This window comes from Schistocerca nitens, chromosome 2 (assembly GCF_023898315.1).
Source record: "Schistocerca nitens isolate TAMUIC-IGC-003100 chromosome 2, iqSchNite1.1, whole genome shotgun sequence".
NCBI classification, from domain to species: domain Eukaryota; kingdom Metazoa; phylum Arthropoda; class Insecta; order Orthoptera; family Acrididae; genus Schistocerca; species Schistocerca nitens.
The window spans coordinates 861929242-861944524 of NC_064615.1; the positions used below are offsets into that span (position 1 = coordinate 861929242).

The following is a 15283-nucleotide window of genomic DNA, read 5'->3' on the forward strand; positions in this document are numbered from 1 at the left end:
TAAGCTGTCCAAAAAATTCATTTCTGCCTACTTTGCATATATAAAACTCTCTCATTGTGTTGACCTGCTGATGGGATTGCTAGCAGAGTTTGAGCAAATTCACTGAAGACTACCCTATAGCATAATCTTATTGGATAATATGGCTAATATCAAAAAGGAACTTCTCATACACAAGTAAGCAGTAAGAATAGTGTGTAAGGTTAATAACTGAACCATCTTGCAGTTAAGCCTCTTCAGGAACTTGAGGATTCTTTACACTTACATGTCCTTATATTTACACCCTAATGGTATTAGTGTTTAATAACAGTAGTGAACTTAGGATGAAATGAGCAATCACAAAACTATCAGTAAAAATAATTTCCTTATTGATCATTATGTAAGGTTTGTAATGAAGTTTTGGATTCTGATGGAATCTTAATTGTTTCCCTTATATAAAAAATAACAGAAAACTGTACACCAAAACATTGAAAATAATGGGTTACTGAATGCAAACCAGTTTGGCTTTAGAAAAAATCTGTCAGTAATGAAAGCAACATAAAATCCACTATATACCAAGGCATTGAAAAGAGACAAATCACTATGCTTATAGAGTTGACTCCATGTCATATGAGACTATAATAAAAAGTTAGCTCACTGTAGCATAAGAGGTAAGTAAGAGGTAAGTCATTAAATTTATTTAGAACCTATTTCTCTGACAGGCTACAACAAGCATATGCAAATAATCAGACTCACAGTTGTTGAAAATAAAATATGGAATCCCACATGGGCTGATTTTTTGACCCTTTCTCTTAATTGTTTATACAAATTATTCCTCAAGTCATACACCATATGAGAATGTCATTGAAATCATGCTGATAACAACAGTTTAAAATTTGCAAATTGCTCAAAATGACAACAAAGAAATAAATGAGATGACTGATCACTGATGTCCAGCCAACCAACTGTTCATTAAGAAAACAAAAACTGAAGAATTGTATTTTAATCTCAGAGCAACTGACGCCAAGTCTGAAATTAAGAATGTGAAGTTACTTTGACTTGATAGTGATAAAATTCTGTCATGAGTCAGACAAATAAACTACTTAAGCAGCAAATTAGCACAAGTACTACTTTTGTTACACAAATAAACACGAATTTTCCACCTGCTTAGCTGGGTGGTAACATGATTGCCTCCCATGTAAGTGGGCCGGGGTTCGATTCCCAGCCGGGTGGGAGATTTTCTCCGCTCAGGAACCGGTGGTTGTGCTGTCCTCATCATCACCGGCACGCAAGTTGCCCAATGTGGCGTCAACTGAAATAAGACTTCCACTTGGCGGCTGACTTTCCTGGGTGGGACATCCCGGCCAATGATGCCATATACTCATTTCATTTTTCAGCATAAAATGTCAGTAAGAACCTTTTACCCTGCTCTGTGGGGAAATGCATCATTTTCTAATGGCAGAAAAACCCATTAGATGTATTCTAAGTCTGTGTCTGAGCGAGAATTGCAGAAGTCAGTTCAGATTACTTTACATAATGATAGTCCCCAGCCTTTGCATAAATAATTCATTACTTTATAACAAAGGAAATTTATGCAAACTCTTACACGAGTTTTAAAAAGTCTTTGAAACTTGACTAAAAAAAGCATGAATTTTACTTGATGACCAACAATGCCATATGATCATTTCATTTTTTTGTGGAAGAAAATGGAAGATTTTAAGAGACTTTGTCAATGCCCTAATAAGCAGAAACATTTCAGGAAGAAGAAGAAGAAGACTAATGTCCTACAGTGCTTCATGTAGCCATAAGTATTTGTAAATGTGTATTTGCATTTTTATACCAAAGTCTACAGCTGTCATCTGTAGCTTGTCTTGTTGAAATTTTTATATGGAACTTGTCAGTGTTATGTATGATAATTATGTTTAACTCAGTTTGAAAAGATATTCTTACGAATGATATAATGTTTAACTGATGATTTTTCAGAACCAGTCAAAAGGCAAAACTCAAGAGCATTCTGCATTATTTTGACTCATTGGAAGGCAATGGTGTTCCAGAAGGCAATATGATATTTTCAAGAATGGTAATGATAATAGTAATAGTAATAATAATAATAATAATAATAAACCCCGTGGAGGCCCGGGAAAAGAATAGGCCTCTGGTATGTTCTGCCAGTCGTAAAAGGCGACGAAAAGAACAAACCACTAATAGGCCTAACCCCCCTTTTAGTGTGATTAGTTGGTTCAGGACAGAACTAAAGAAGCCTCGGACAAGCGCCGTTGTGGTCGGGGACGACGCTTGAACCCTATGCCTGCCCACAATGGTAACGACACTGCTAGCCAACTGGAAAATGATTTAAATCCAAATAGAGGTGTTTTGCAAGATATGCTTCCTGCAACCACCCTAGAAGGAAAACAGAGGATGAGATGGTCAGATGAAGTTAATCGACACCTCATGTTCTGTTATTACCAAGCAACAAACCTAGGAACCAACACAACTGGATACAGATCACAAGTATACACAACATTTATTATCAGATACCCAGAATTAAAATTTTTAACAGAACAACGACTAGCTGATCAGATCCGTGTGATAATAAAAAATAACAGGATACCCCAGTCAGAATTAGAAAACATCAAACAACAAGTACAACAAATACTGGAACAAAATAATGTGCAATCAGAAGAAGAAGAAAATACAGTAATGGACTCAAACATCCCAGAGCAAACAAACAAAGAACAACACACATCAATTAAACAATCAGAGGAAAACGAAATCTTAAGACAGCCACCAGAACAAGCACAAATAGAACACGAAGTGACACACATGTTAGATATAGAAGAAAAATTTCAGCTGACATATATAGAATACAAAGACACAAATACTGACGTTAGACCATTCTTGCATAGACCGCCAAATAACCCACAAGTCGGAACAACAATAAAAACTATCAACACAATCATACACAACAAAATAAATGAAAACACAACTATGGAAGAGTTACAACTACTGGTTTATATAGGAGCACTCACTACACTAAATATACACACTAGGCAGAGATCAGAACCAACGAACCAACACACAGAAGAAACCCACAAAACCAGCATGGCAACACAGGCTACAGATCAGAATAGAAAAACTGAGAAAAGACATCGGACAGCTAACACAATTTATAAGAAATGAAATGTCAGAAAAAAATGAAAAAGGTTAGGTAAACTCTCACAACAAGAAGCGATACAGCAATTAGATGAAAAGAAGCAGAAATTACAAGCATTGGCCAAATGACTTAGAAGATACAAAAAAAGTGAAAATAGAAGGAAACAAAACCAAACATTCAACACAAACCAAAAGAAATTTTACCAGACAATGGATAACACACACATTAAAATAGACAATCCACCAAACATAACAGAAATGGAACACTTCTGGAGCAACATATGGTCAAACCCGGTACAACATAACAGGCATGCACGGTGGATACAAGCAGAAACAGACACATACAAGATGATACCACAAATGCCTGAAGTGATAATTTTGCAACATGAAGTCACCCAGCAATTAATTCTACTCACAATTGGAAAGCCCCTGGAAAAGATAAAATAGCAAATTTCTGGCTAAAGAAATGCACCTCAACACATTCACATCTAACTAAATTATTTAACAGTTACATTGCAGACCCATACACATTCCCTGATACACTTACACATGGAATAACTTATCTGAAACCTAAAGATCAAGCAGACACAGCAAACCCAGCTAAATATCACCCCATAACATGCCTACCAACAATATACAAAATATTAACTTCAGTCATTACACAGAAATTAATGACACATACAACACAGAACAAAATTATAAATGAAGAACAAAAAGTCTGTTGCAAAGGAGCACGAGGATGTAAAGAGCAATTGATAATAGATGCAGAGGTGACATATCAATCTAAAACTAAACAATGGTCGCTACACTATGCATACATTGATTACCAAAAAGCTTTTGATAGTGTACCCCACTCATGGTTACTACAAATATTGGAAATATACAAAGTAGATCCTAAATTGATACAGTTCCTAAACATAGTAATGAAAAATTGGAAAACCACACTTCATATTCAAACAAATTCAAATAATATCACATCACAGCCAATACAGATTAAGCGTGGAATATACCAAGGAGACTCATTAAGCCCTTTCTGGTTCTGCCTTGCTCTGAACCCACTATCCAACATGCTAAATAATACAAATTATGGATACAATATTACTGGCACATACCCACACAAAATCACACATTTACTATACATGGATGATGTAAAACTACTGGCAGCAACAAATCAACAACTCAACCAATTACTAAAGATAGCAGAAGTATTCAGCAATGATATAAATATGGCTTTTGGAACAGACAAATGTAAGAAAAATAGCATAGTCAAGGGAAAACACACTAAACAGGAAGATTACATATTGGATAACCACAGCGACTGCATAGAAGCGATGGAAAAAACAGATGCCTATAAATATCTAGGATACAGACAAAAAATAGGAATAGATAATACAAATATTAAAGAAGAACTAAAAGAAAAATATAGACAAAGACTAACAAAAATACTGAAAACAGAATTGACAGCAAGAAACAAGACAAAAGCTATAAATACTTATGCTATACCTTATTGACCTACTCATTTGGAGTAGTGAAATGGAGTAACACAGACCTAGAAGCACTCAATACACTTACACGATCACAATGCCACAAATATAGAATATGTCACATACATTCAGCAACAGAAAGATTCACATTAAGCAGAAAGGAAGGAGGAAGGGGTTTTATCGATATAAAAAACCTACATTATGGACAGGTAGACAATTTAAAAAAATTCTTTCTAGAACGAGCAGAAACTAGCAAAATACACAAAGCAATCACTCATATAAATACATCGGCTACACCACTGCAATTTCATAACCACTTCTACAACCCTTTAGATCACATAACATCAACAGATATGAAGAAAGTAAATTGGAAAAAGAAAACACTACATGGCAAGCACCGTATCATCTAACACAGCCACACATCGATCAAGACGCATCCAACACATGGCTAAGAAAAGGCAATATATACAGTGAGACGGAAGGATTCATGATTGCAATACAGGATCAAACAATAAACACCAGATATTACAGCAAGCATATTATTAAAGATCCCAATACCACAACAGATAAATGTAGACTTTGCAAACAACAAATAGAAACAGTAGATCACATCACAAGCGGATGTACAATACTAGCAAATACAAAATACCCCAGAAGACATGACAATGTAGCAAAAATAATACATCAACAGCTTGCCTTACAACATAAACTTATAAAGCAACACCATCCCACATACAAGTATGCACCACAAAATGTACTGGAGAATGATGAATACAAATTATACTGGAATAGAACCATTATAACAGATAAAACAACACCACATAACAAACCTGACATCATACTCACCAATAAAAAGAAGAAATTAACACAACTAATCGAAATATCCATACCCAATACAACAAATATACAAAAGAAAACAGGAGAAGAAATTGAAAAATATATCCAACTGGCTGAGGAAGTCAAGGTCATGTGGCATCAGGATAAAGTTGACATTATACCAATTATACTATCAACTACAGGAGTCATACCACACAATATCCACCAGTACATCAATGCAATACAGCTACATCCAAACTTATATATACAACTACAGAAATCCATAATTATTGATACATGTTCAATTACCTGAAAGTTCCTAAATGCAATATAACATATACCGTACAGTTAAAAGGAAGTCACGCTTGATCAAGATCCGCGTCACTTTCCATTTTTGACCAGACATAACGTCTGAGAAAAGATAGAAATGATAATGATGATGATGATGATGATAATGATATGTCCTACTTTTCCAGTTTATAGCTGTCACTTAAATAAGCAGTTTATTAATATCTGAAAGAAGTATTCTTCCTAATTCAAAGCAAAATTAAGAACGTTTCTCTTTAGCCACCACTTCTATACTATCTGGTTATAAAGATCCAAGGACTGGAAATTCCTCTTAGTTTTATGACTGATACTAATGTTTACAAAAACACAAATGACAAGTAGTAGCGCTTTGTAAATTAGTACCTGTCTTACAGACATAGGTAGGTTACTATTTTGTGGGAAAATACCAATGTAATCACATAAACATTAAACTAGCAGTAGGAGATGAACTCTAGCTACACTATGTGATTAAAGGTATCCAAACACCCCCAAAAATGTATGTTTTTCACATGAGATGCGTTTTACTGCCACCTTCTGCGAGGTACCCCATGTCAGTCACCTCAGTAGTCATTAGACATCATGTGAGAGCTGAATGGGGCACTCCGCAGAACTCACGGACTTTGAACATGGTCAGGTGACTGGGTGTCACTTCTGTCATACCTCTGTACATGGAATTTGTGCACTCCTAAACATCCCTAGGTTGATTGTTTCCAATGTGATAGTGAAGTGGAAACATGAAGGGACACATACAGCACAAAAGCATACAGCCCAACCTCGTCTGTTGACTGACAAAAGACTGCCTAAAATTGAAGAGGGTGGTAATGTGTAATAGGCAGACATCTATCCAGACCATCACACAGGAATTCTAAACTGCATCAGGATCCACTGCAAGTACTATGACAGTTAGGCAGGAGGTGAGAAAACTTGGATTTCATGGTCGTGCAGCTGCTCATAAGACCACATCATGCCAGTAAATGCCAAACGTCGTCTCGCTTGGTGTAAGGAGCATAAACATTGGACGATTGAACAGTGGAAAAACATTGTTTGGAGTGACGAATCATGGTACACAATGTGGCAATTTAATGGCAGGCTGTGGGTATGGAGAATGTTCAGTGGACGTCATCTGCCACCTTGTGTAAAATTTGGAGGTGTTGGTGTTATGGTGTGCTCATGTTTTTCATGACGGGGCTTGCACCCCTTGTTTTTTTGTGTGGCACTATCACAGCACAGTCCTACATTGATGTTTTAAGCACCTTCTTGCTTCCCACTGTTGAAGACCAATTCGGGGATGGCGATTGCACCTTTCAACATGATAGGGCACCTGTTCATAATGCACAGCCTGTGGCAGTGTGTTTACACAACAACATCCCTGTAATGGACTGGCCTGAATAGAATCCTGACCAGAATCCTATAGAACACCTTTGGGATGTTTTGGAACACTGACTTCATGCCAGGCCTCACCGACCGACATCGATACCTCTCCTCAGTGCAGCACTCCATGAAGAGTGGGCTGCCATTCCCCAAGAAACCTTCCAGCACCTGATTGAACATATGCCTGTGAGAGTGGTATCTGTCACCAAGGCTAAGGGTGGGCCAACACCATACTGAATTAGAAAATTACAGATGAAGGGCACCATGAACTTCTAAGTCATTTTCAGCCAGGTGTCCAGATACTTTTGATCACATAGTGTATTTTATATAACTGTGGAGGCAATATCAAACAATGGAAAGTCCAGAATTGAATGACAACAGTATTGTGAAAAGGGTAGATTGCCACTCACCATATATGGGAGACGTTCAGTTGCAGACAGGCATTACAGAAAGACTTCTGTACATTTTAACTTTCTGTCAAAAGGCTCTCTTCTGAAGTAGAAAGCACACACACACATTTACACAGGCACAACTCTCACACACTGGACCACTGTCTCTGGCCACTTTGGGGAGTTCTAACTGTACTTGATGGGAGCAACAACCCATTGAGGGGGGGGGGGGGGGGGTAAAGAGGAAGCATACGGCAAGGAGAGGAAGGGGGCAGGAGGCTGTGTAGTGTAGCTTGTTGGAGCGTACAGGTAGTAGTTGGTAGGGATGCTAGATGCAATTGGGAGGTTTGGGGGGGAGAGGAGAGTTGGGGTAGGAGATTCCTGTGACAAGACTGGAGGATTCATTGCAGTTGACTAAAATATTGTCTCTATTGAAGTCAATATCGAGTATGACAGTGAAGTTTGCATGTAACATGTCTATGTGAAACTAATTAAATGTTGAATTGGATAGATAAGAAAATCTACTTGCCAAGCAGTGGCAGAACTCTCGTATGAAAGATTGTTGTAATTGGTAAGCTTTTGGAGACAGTGGCTCTTTCTTCAGGCAGAAGTCTAGAAGGAAAAGGAAGAGGGGTGGAGAAAAAACCTGGACAGATTCCAAAATTCTTTCAACAAAGATGATGATGTAAATATTCCAGAATTCAAATGAAGAACAGCTGCCAACATGAGTAACTTTGAAGTAGATATCCTTGGAGTAGTGAAGCAACTTAAATCACATAATAAAAGCAAGTCTTCTAGTCCAAAAATATCTACCAGTTAGGTTTCTTTTGGAGTATCTGATACAATAGCTCCATACTTAACAATCATATACAACCGCTCACTTCATGAAAGATCTGTACTCAAAGACTGGAAAGCTGCACAAGTCACACCAATATTCGAGAAAGGTAGTAGGAGTAATCCACTAAATTATAGGCCCATATCATTAAGGTTGATATGCTGCAGGATTTTGGAACATATATTGCGTACAAACATTATGAGTTACCTCAAAGAGAATAGTCTATTGACATACAGCCAACACAGACTTAGAAAACATGTTTCTTGTGAAACACAATTAGCTCTTTACTCACATGAAGTGTTGAGTGCTGTTGACAAGGATTTCAAATTGATTCCGTATTTTTAGATTTCCAGAAGGCTTTTGACACTCCATGCAAGCTGCTTGTAGTGAAATTGCATGCTTAGGGAATATTGTCTCAGTTATTTCTGGCATTCCCCCAAGATAGTGTCATAAGCCCTCTGCTGGTTCGTATCTGTATAAGTGATTTAGGAGATAATTTCAGCAGCTGTCTTAGGATGTTTTCAGATGAAGCTGTCATTTGTCATCCAGTAAAGTCATCAGAAGATCAAAACAAATTGCAAAATGATTTAGAAAATATATCTGTATGGTGCAAAAATTGTAAATTGACCCTACATAATGAAAATTGTGAGGTTATCCACAGTAATGCTAAAAGGAATCCATTAAACTCCAGTTACATGACAAATCAGTCAAATCTAAAAGCTTAAAAATTCAACTAAATATCTAGAAATTACAATTACAAACAACTTAAATTGGAAAGGTCACATAGAAAATGTTGTGGGGAAGGCAAACCAAAGACTGGGGGCAGCAATTAGAAAATACAACAGATCTACTAAAGAGACTGCCTACATTATGCTTGGCTATCCTTTTTTGGAGTACTACTGCATGGTCTGGGATCCTTGCCAGATAGCATTAACGGAGTACAAGAAAGTTCAAAGAAGAGCAACATGTTTTGTATTATCACAAAATAGGGGGGAGAGGATGATACAGGATTTGGGGTGGACATAATTTGATGAAACTTCTGCCAGGCACTTAAGTGTAATTTGCAGAGTATCCATGTAGATGTAGATTCGCTATGGATGAAGAGCAAAAGACAGATTCCATATTTCTAGATTTCCGAAGACAAGTTGCCCTACTGCAGACTTTTAATGGAAAAGGTTCCCAGTTATTTGAGGGGCTCAAAGACTTCTTAACTAATAGAACACGGTTTGTTCTCCTTGATGGCAAGTGCTCATCAGAAACAAGGATACCATCAGGATTGTTCCAGGGAAGTGTGATGGGAGCGATATTATTTTCTATATATGCAAACAATGAGGCAGACAGGGTATGCAGTAACCTGTGGTTGTTTGTTGATGATGCTGTGGTGTACGGGGAGGTATGAAAGCTCAGTGGCTTTAGGAGGATATAAAATGACTTAGACAACATTTCTAGTTGGAGTGATGACTGGCAGCTAGCTCTAAATGTAAAAAAAAGGTACATGAGTTAATGCGGATGAGTAGGAAAAACAAACCCACTGTGTTCAGATACAGCATTAATAGTGTCCTGCTTGATGCAGTCACATTGTTTAAATGTCTGAATGTGTCATTGTAAAGTGATATGAAATGGATCAAGCATGTGAGGATTTTGGTAGGGAAGGTAAATGATTGACTTTGGTTTATTGACAGAATGTTAGGACAATGTGGTTCATCTGTAAAGGAGATCACATATAGGGCTCTGGTGTGACATATTCTTGAGTACTGCTTGAGTGTTTGGGATCTGCACCATGTCAAATTAAAAGAAGGCATCAAAGCAATTCAGAGCTGGGCAGCTAAATTTGTTACCAGTGAGTTCGAACAACAGACAAATATTATGAAGATGCTTCAGGAACTCAAATTGGAATCCCTGGAGAAAAGGCAACATTCTTTTTAAGGAATACTGTTGAGAAAATTTGGAGAACTGGCATTTGAAGCTGACTGCAGAAGGATTCTATTGCCATGAACATACATTATGCATAAGGAACACAAAGATGAGATACAATAAATTAGCTCATATGGAGGCAAATATACAGTCATTTTTTCCTCACTCTGTTTGCAAGTGTAACAGGAAAGGAAATAACTAGTGATGGTACAGGATACTCTCCACCATGCACCATACGGTGGCTCACAGTGTATGTAGGTAGAACTTGTGGTGGTGGGAGGATGTATGGTACACGTCTTGCATCTTGGTTTATTGCAGGGATATGAGTCGTGAGGCAATGGGTAGGGGGCAGGGATGGAGTAAGTATGGATAAGGATATTGTGTTGGTTTGGTGGGTGGCAGAATATCACTATGGGAGGGGTGGGAAGGATAGTGGGTAGCACACTCCTCATTTCAGGGTACAGCAAAAGGTGGCCAAAGCCCTATCAGGAAATGTAATTCAATTGGTGAACCCCAGGTGCTTTTGAGTTACAAGGGAAGTGCTCCTTTATGGTCAGTGAAGTCCTCAGTGAGACGCTTGGTATATTTGGAGAGGGACTGCTCATTACTGCAGCTGCAACAATGACCGGTGGCTAGGCTGTATGGAAGAGATTTCTTGGTGTGGAACAGGTGGCAGCTGTTGAATTGGAGTTATTGCTGGTGGTTGGTAGGTTTAAAATGGGTGGAGATACTGATGTAGCCATCCTTAAGGCAAAAATTCTCATTGAGGAGGATGGATTGTTGGGTTGAACAGGACCAGGTGAAGCAAATGGGGGAGAAAGTGTTGGTGGTTGGAAGAATGTGGACAGGGTGTCCTCATGTCAGCAGTGAAGCTGAACCAAATGAGGGGTTTGGGATTCTGCATTGTTAGGAAGGATTCATCTAGATGGCCAATGAGTAGTTTAGCATCAGATGGTACCATGTGGTTGCCCATTGCTGTACCATGGAATTTTTGCAGGGGATGCCTTTAAAGGAGAAGTAACTATGGGTGAGAATAAAATTGGTCATGATGAGCAGCAAGGAGTTGTAGGTTTGGAGCCAGTCAGGCATTGAGAAAGGTAGTGTTCTGTAGTGGCAAGGCCATGGGCATTGGGGATGTCAGTGTAGAGGGCATCAACATTGACAAGCAGAGTGCTGTGTGATTAAGGAACAGGAAGTATGGAGAGTTTGTGAAGACAGTAATTGGTGTCTTTTATGTAGGAGTGTAGGTTATGGGTAATAGGCTGAAGATGTTGGTCCACAAGAATAGCCATTCTCTGAGCGGGGGCACAGTAACTGACTATAACATGGTGTGCTTGGTGGTTGGGTTTATGGATTTTAGAAAGCATATAGAATGTAGGAGTGTGGGGGGTGGTAGGGTTGAGGAGAGAGATTAACTTAGACAGAATGTTCTGGGATGGGCCTAAGGATTTGAAGAGAGACTAGAGATTCTGTTGGATTTCTGGATTGGGTTCACTATGGCAGGGTTTGTAGGTAGAAGAATTTGACAGCTGGCAGAGTCCCTCCATGACGCAATCCCTGTGGTTCAGGATGACAGAGGTGAAGGCCTTGTTAGCAGGTAGGATTATAAGGTTAGGATCAGTTTAGATGGATTGCGGTTCTGTCTGTGGATGTAAGATTGGTTTACATGTTGAAGGATTTGGGGAATGATGCTGGGGCAAGATTTGAGGTTAAGAAATTCTGGACTGTTAACAGGGAGTGATTGGGGGGGGGGGGGGGGCAGTTGGGGAGATAATGGTTGGACGTTGCCACCCATTCCTTACCTAGCCACCTGTGGTCATTGCACCTGCAAAGGTGAGTGGTCCCTCTCACTGAGGCCTTCAGACCAAAACTACCCGCCCAGCCTTGTACAGAAATTATCTCCCGTGCTTTGTCTCTCCAGCCTCTTACCACCTCCCACACATCCACTGTCTGGCCACAAAGGAGCACTCCACTTGTGACTCAGTACCATCCAGGACTGGAGCAACTGAATCACATACTCCGACTAGGGTTTCGATTGCCTCTCCTCGTGTCCTGAATTAAGGAATATCATACCCACTACTCTTCATCCCTGCCACTGTGGTATTTCATCACCTACCAAACCTACACAATGCCCTTGTTCAACATTACTCCAGTCCTGTCCCCAGCCACTTGCCTTACGGCTCATATCCCTGCAGTAGATCAAGATGTAAGACTTGTCCCGTCCATCCATCCTCCATCACCTAATCCAGTCCAGTCACAGGCATCTATTATCCCATCAAAGGTAGGTCTGCCTGTGAGGGCAGTCATGTGATCTACAAAAAGAGCAGCAATCACAGTGCTGCTTTCTATGTGGCTATGATGACTAACAAGCTGTCTTTCCCCATGGGTGGCCACCAACAAACTGTGGCCAAGAGATGGACTACCCAATTGATGAACATGCTGCCCAAAACAATGTCCATAACTTCAACAACTACCTCACAGCCTGTACCATCTGTATCCTTCCTAATGCCAAAAGCTTTTCTGAACAGTGCAGGTGGGAGCTCTCTCTGCAATGCATCCTTTGTTCCCATAACCCCCCTGACCTCAACCTTCACTGGTCCCTATCCTCCAATTTCCTAACCCTTCTTGCTCCCACTCCAGTACAACATAGCCTTTCATTTCACCAATGTACTCGCTAGTCCTCTCCCCCCCCCCCCACCCCTCCCATCCAACCTATGCCTCCTCCTTACCCTCACCACCTGACTGCTGCTCCCACTATGTGCAGCTACAACTCAGTCTGGCCACAGCAGCGAAAGACAGTGGTCTTGTGAGTTGTGCCTGTGTGTGTGTGTGTGTGTGTGTGTGTATGTGTAAATATATGTGTGCGTGCATGTGTGCATGTACTTTCTACGTGCTTTCTACCACAGAGGAAGGCATTTTGACCAAAAAAGTGTATAGCAGTTTTCTTGTTTTGCCTGTCTGCAACTGCAACTCATATCCTCTATAAGGTGAGCAACAATCTATAATTTTCATAATATTGTTGTGGAAGTAGCATTTTTTCATATAAGTTAACAAGTCTCCTTCTATTAACTGATACAGGCAAAAATAGTATTAAGCTATATAGTGATATTTTACTGTTAATTCGGTACAGTAGTTAATTTCTTATGAGTTACTTATCTTTGTTTTATGTATACATAGACTCATTCCTAATGGTTCTTGTTACTGATGGGATATATAGAATATGAAGACTTAATTAATTCTATTTATTTATTCAGCCATTTTATGTATTATTAACTAATTAACTTAAAATTAAATAGAATTCATGCTGATTTGATTGCTGAAAGCTATATTACAATCTGTTATATATGTAATAGAAGACAATCACAAACAAAAAAAGTTTAAGATAACAACTACAAATTTTAAAAAAAAATCAGAGAGAATGTGCAATGTGACAGAAATTTTTTATTGAGGTTATTGAGGTTTTTGGTGTTTTTGTGATCTTCAGTCCATTGTGATCTTCTGGCGGATGACTGGTTTCTTGCAGCTCTTCACATTAATCTATCCTGTGTAAGTTTCATTCCCTGCTCAACTACAACTTTCCTTTCCTATCCTTTTACTTTTACAATTGCACTCTGGTTTCTGTACATGTTATAATTAACCTTTTACTCCCTGTATTTTATACCTGTTACTTTCAAAATTGTAGTCCATTCAACACTTTCTAAAGTTTTCTCTAAATCTACAAATGTATGTTTATCTTTCTTCATCCTATATTATAAGATGAGCCATAGGTCCAGTATTGCCTGACATGTTCCTGCATTTCTCTGGAACCTGAACCGATCCTTCCTGCAGTTGGCTTCTACAAGTTCTTCCTTTTGTCTGTAAATAAGTTGTGCCAATATTTTGCAACCATGACTTATTCAACTAATGGTTTGGTACTGTTCATGCCTATCTGCACTTGTCATCTTTGGAGTTGGAATTCTAACATTTTTCTTGAACTCTGAGGTTATGTTGCGCACAAGATGGAATATTTTTGTTGCGGCTGGCCCTTTTAAGGGTCTAAATAATTCTGAGGGAATTTTGTCTGCTCCAGGGTTCTTGTTTCAGCTTAGGTATTTCAGTGCTGTGTCCAGTTCTTTGCACTGTGCAATATCTCCCATCTCATCTTCACCTCCTTCCTCTCCCCTTGTGTAATTCTGTCCTCAAGTGTGTTGCCTTATATTGACCATTTATATTTTCCTTCAAAAATCCCTTTTATTTTCCTGTAGGTGGCATACATCTTCCCCTCAACATGCATGTTTCTACAGCCTTGCATTTGAGGTTTGTATTAAGACTAAAAGTATGAGTATGTAAGGAAATGAACAGCTGCCTTGAATGTCTGGCATTCAAGAAAGCATTTCAACAATGTTTATTTACAACAAAAGCCTGATGGACAATTCGAGAACTGAACAGAATTTTTCAGGATTTTAGGCTACCCTACTAAATGCACCTGTAATTGCACAGTATTTTGCTGGTGCCTATAGCAAGTGTTATCTAAGACTATGGATCTATTGCTGTGGTCACCTTATGTAGCAAGTTTGTTTTAATCTGACCAAATACAGGGTGTGGCACATAAAACCAGCCTGTAAAGTCAACTCATGAACGTAACATAACTGACTCTTCTTTCCTACCAAGTTTGAATAAAACTCTTCCAGAACTGGCAAATATGTCACTGTTCACTGTTGTCTCAAAGAATATGGGCTCCATAACCTGTGTGGTGGAAATGGTACACCAAATATCAATCTTCTTATCATACAAGGGCACCTGGTGGATCTTGTGTGAATTTTCTGTCCACCAATACCAGTTGTTTTAGGAATTTAAATATCCAGACAGGTGGAACCATCCCTCATCATTCATGATAAACCTTAGTGGGTCCCAGACACCACTGGCAACATTTCTCAACCGCCATAAATAGAAATACACTCTCTTCTGCATGTCAGGCTCCTTCAGTTCTCGCACAACACTTATCTGGTGCGGTTTTAATGTCCGTCCACTTAAAACAC

General features: G+C 39.0%; 1 protein-coding gene across 3 annotated transcripts in view; it reads left to right on the plus strand.

Annotated features, from left to right (window-relative positions):
* The window catches only part of LOC126237126 (uncharacterized), a 469607-nt gene that overhangs the window by 400719 nt on the left and 53605 nt on the right, over positions 1–15283 (plus strand). For all 3 annotated transcript variants that reach the window (XM_049946947.1, XM_049946945.1, XM_049946946.1), the window contains one exon: positions 1960–2056. In XM_049946947.1, coding sequence (XP_049802904.1) covers positions 1960–2056 — 97 coding nt within the window. The remainder of the gene's footprint in view (positions 1–1959; positions 2057–15283) is intronic.